Source organism: Echinops telfairi, unplaced genomic scaffold (genome assembly GCF_000313985.2).
Source record: "Echinops telfairi isolate 266 unplaced genomic scaffold, ASM31398v2 ScPeMD7_7469;HRSCAF=8507_0, whole genome shotgun sequence".
NCBI lineage: Eukaryota > Metazoa > Chordata > Mammalia > Afrosoricida > Tenrecidae > Echinops > Echinops telfairi.
Window position 1 is genome coordinate 82,243,239 of NW_022111372.1, and position 2,937 is coordinate 82,246,175.

Sequence of the window (2,937 nt, forward strand, 5' to 3'; positions counted from 1 at the left end):
CACACACACACACACACACACACACACACACACACACACACACACCAGCTCTATTACTCTTAGACTTGGCTCACTCTGTCAGTAGCTTGCAAAGCAACTCAGTTACAGGGGTAACTTTCTGGGGTAGTGGAATCTCAATCACTTTTCCCACCTCCACCCACTGGAGCCCTGGTGGCATAGTGGTTGCGCGTGGGGCCCCTAGCCTCAAAGTCAGCAGTTTGAAACCACCAGCCTCTCCACAGGGGAACAGATGAGGCTTTCTACTCCCCAAAAGAGTTAGTCTTGGAAACCCACAGGGGCTACCCTGTCCTACAGGGTCACTATGAGTGGAAGTTGGTTGAACTTGAGAAGGGCAGTGAGTCTGAGCTTTCCGATTGGACCCTCCACCCACCCTTGATCGGGCTCACGTCCCTGTAAAACCCAAAAGGCGCTGGGAAGATGCAGTGAGCCTTTGAGATGCACAGCCTGGATTCTGGCGGGTCCATTTTCTGGTTTCTCTGTCACCGGGGCATGGAGGGGGTGTGGTTCTAGAGTGCTCCAGGGCTGGGGGCCACAAAGAGCTGGAATTCTTCCTGTGTTAGAACGAGGTGGTCCCCAAGGAATAGAAGCTACAACGAGGTTAGGCCACCCAGCCCACCCAGCTCCCGAGGCAGCCAGAATAACTCCCTCCCCCTCCTGGTTTTCAGTGAAATGTATCCGGAGCACCCCCGAGTATTTTGCCGAAAGACTCTTTAAGGCCATGAAGGTGAGTGGCAGGTGGGTGTGAACGTGCTGCAGAAGAAGGCCTCCGTCCACTGTCGCAGGACTATTGGGGCTCTTTGGCCAGCTTGGGATCCACTGGCCGAGAGAGTCCTTCAGCGGTTGAGGCAGGACTGACTCCTATGGCAGTGCTGTGGCCCACATGAGCCACAGAGCCTGGGGTACTGCCTAGTCACGCGGCCTCCCACTCACATGCCTGCCCCAGGCCTATGACAGATAGGCCAGAGGGTGAGCCAACAGCCTGTGTCTGCTCCATCCAACCACATCTTAAAATGTATTACGTAGTTAACCACAAAGCTTAAGTGTAGCTAGGTAGGTCTGAGCACTGTGCAGAGCACTTTGGCATGATCTGGCCTAAGACTGACAGCTCGTGTCCTATGACTGCGAGTTCCCCTCCAGACGCTCTGTGCACAACGGTTTTCACTATTACGCATGTGCGACGCACACAGAAGCTGGAATACCAATGGCAGCCTGGGAAAACAAATGTCATCATTTGAACCTGGAGCCCGGGGACTCAGCTCTGATCGGTCTTGCTGGGCCCCAAGTGGGGTGAAGTGAACTATGGCCCGGGCGGGTTTACCAGCACGCTGTGGCTGGGTTTACCAGCACACTGTGGCTGTGGTAAAGCTCAGCAGCTCAGTCCTGTTGCTGTGAGCTTGTGTGCACTTCCTTACAGGACAGCTCCTGGCGGACGGTGTCTCCCAGGCAAACCTGGAGACAAGTCCCACGTCCGTCAGGCATGGCCTGAAAGAAAGAAAGACGAGTGGTGTGTTTACAAGCATCCCGATGGTGCTAACCTAAGCAACAGGTCAATCTGACCCATGAGGCTATGCAGAAGTTCAGGAGAGGAGTGAGGCATGATGGGAAGAAGGGGATAAAGGACAAGCAGGGCCTTCCGAGGGAATGGCGCTGTTTTGCTTCCTTTTCCTTCTTTCTATTGCTTGTCGTGATCTCATCTATGCGCAGGGAGGGTGGGAGGGAGGGAGGTAGATGATCGATAGATAGATATTGGTGGTGGTGTTAGGGGCTATTGGGTCGATGCTCACTGTATTGAGCAGAGTGGAACGCTGCCCAGTCCTGCACCATCCTCACGGTTGTTCTTACATTTGAGCCCATTGTTGCAGCCCCTGTGGGAACCCCTGTGCGGCTCGGACGTGGATGTTTCAGACACTGTTACCTGTGTCGTAGTGTGCCACCGTCACCACGGTCCATTTCCAAATTCTCCCACCGCCATGTTCTTCAACTTGTTACCAAACACAACGTGTTTCTCACTAAGCTCGGGGCGGTTTGCACTCGAGCCGGCTCTCACATTCCCACTTTCCCCTGAAACCCCCTTCTCTTCCAGGGCCTGGGGACCCGGGACAACACCCTGATCCGCATCATGGTCTCCCGGAGTGAGCTGGACATGCTGGACATCCGGGAGATCTTCCGGACCAAGTACGAGAAGTCCCTGTACAGCATGATCAAGGTGAGTGGAGGGTCATGGAAGGGACAGGGAGCGTTCTCCTAAAACACAGGCTTGAGTCTCCCTCCTGGCAGAAAAGCCCTTTGGCCCTCCAAAGCCACGGTTTCTTAGAAATTCCAGGAACCCCTGCCTTTCGGCACATCCTGGCAATGCCAAAAGACCCGGCAGAGATGTGAGCGCTGGGTGCTTGTGAGTAGTGTGGTGAGGCTAGGAGGAAGGCTGGGACTGAGTGGGCAGGGGGACCCCAGCTAAACTAGGGATGAGGGCCTCCCCCCGGCGACCTCTATGGAGAGTGTATCTGAGAATCCCCCACCTCGACTGAACCGCTGATGCTGATGGCACTGGGGCCTCTAGCCGTGGGGCTTCTTTGCCAATCCACAGGTGTAGGTACCCCTTCCCCCCCCTTCTGATGAAGCTTCGTGAGGCAGATAGCAAACGGGGTTCACGCCATGCTCCCCCAAAGTGTGTTTCCAATTAGGAGAATTTAATAGCCATTCCATGTAGGAATGAATGGGCTCTAGGAACACAGGTGTGGAAGAACCTTGGAGGACTAAAGAGACATTGACTTTGAATAAAGATGCGTTGGTCTTGAAAGACCCTGGGAAGCCTCAGTAAGGATTAGAACACACGATCTCTACTAGCTGCCCATTTGTTTATTGGATTGTGGCTCTTTCCCTGCTTTTGCTTAGAACAGTGGTCCTCAACCTTCCTCA

The 2,937-nt window shown here is 54.3% G+C and overlaps 1 protein-coding gene across 2 annotated transcripts in view; it reads left to right on the forward strand.

Moving 5' to 3' along the window:
• Positions 1–2,937, forward strand: part of ANXA6 (annexin A6) — a 45,497-nt gene that overhangs the window by 17,228 nt on the left and 25,332 nt on the right. For both annotated transcript variants that reach the window (XM_004696732.2, XM_030888786.2), the window contains exons 10-11: positions 687–745; positions 2,105–2,227. In XM_004696732.2, coding sequence (XP_004696789.1) covers positions 687–745; positions 2,105–2,227 — 182 coding nt within the window. The remainder of the gene's footprint in view (positions 1–686; positions 746–2,104; positions 2,228–2,937) is intronic.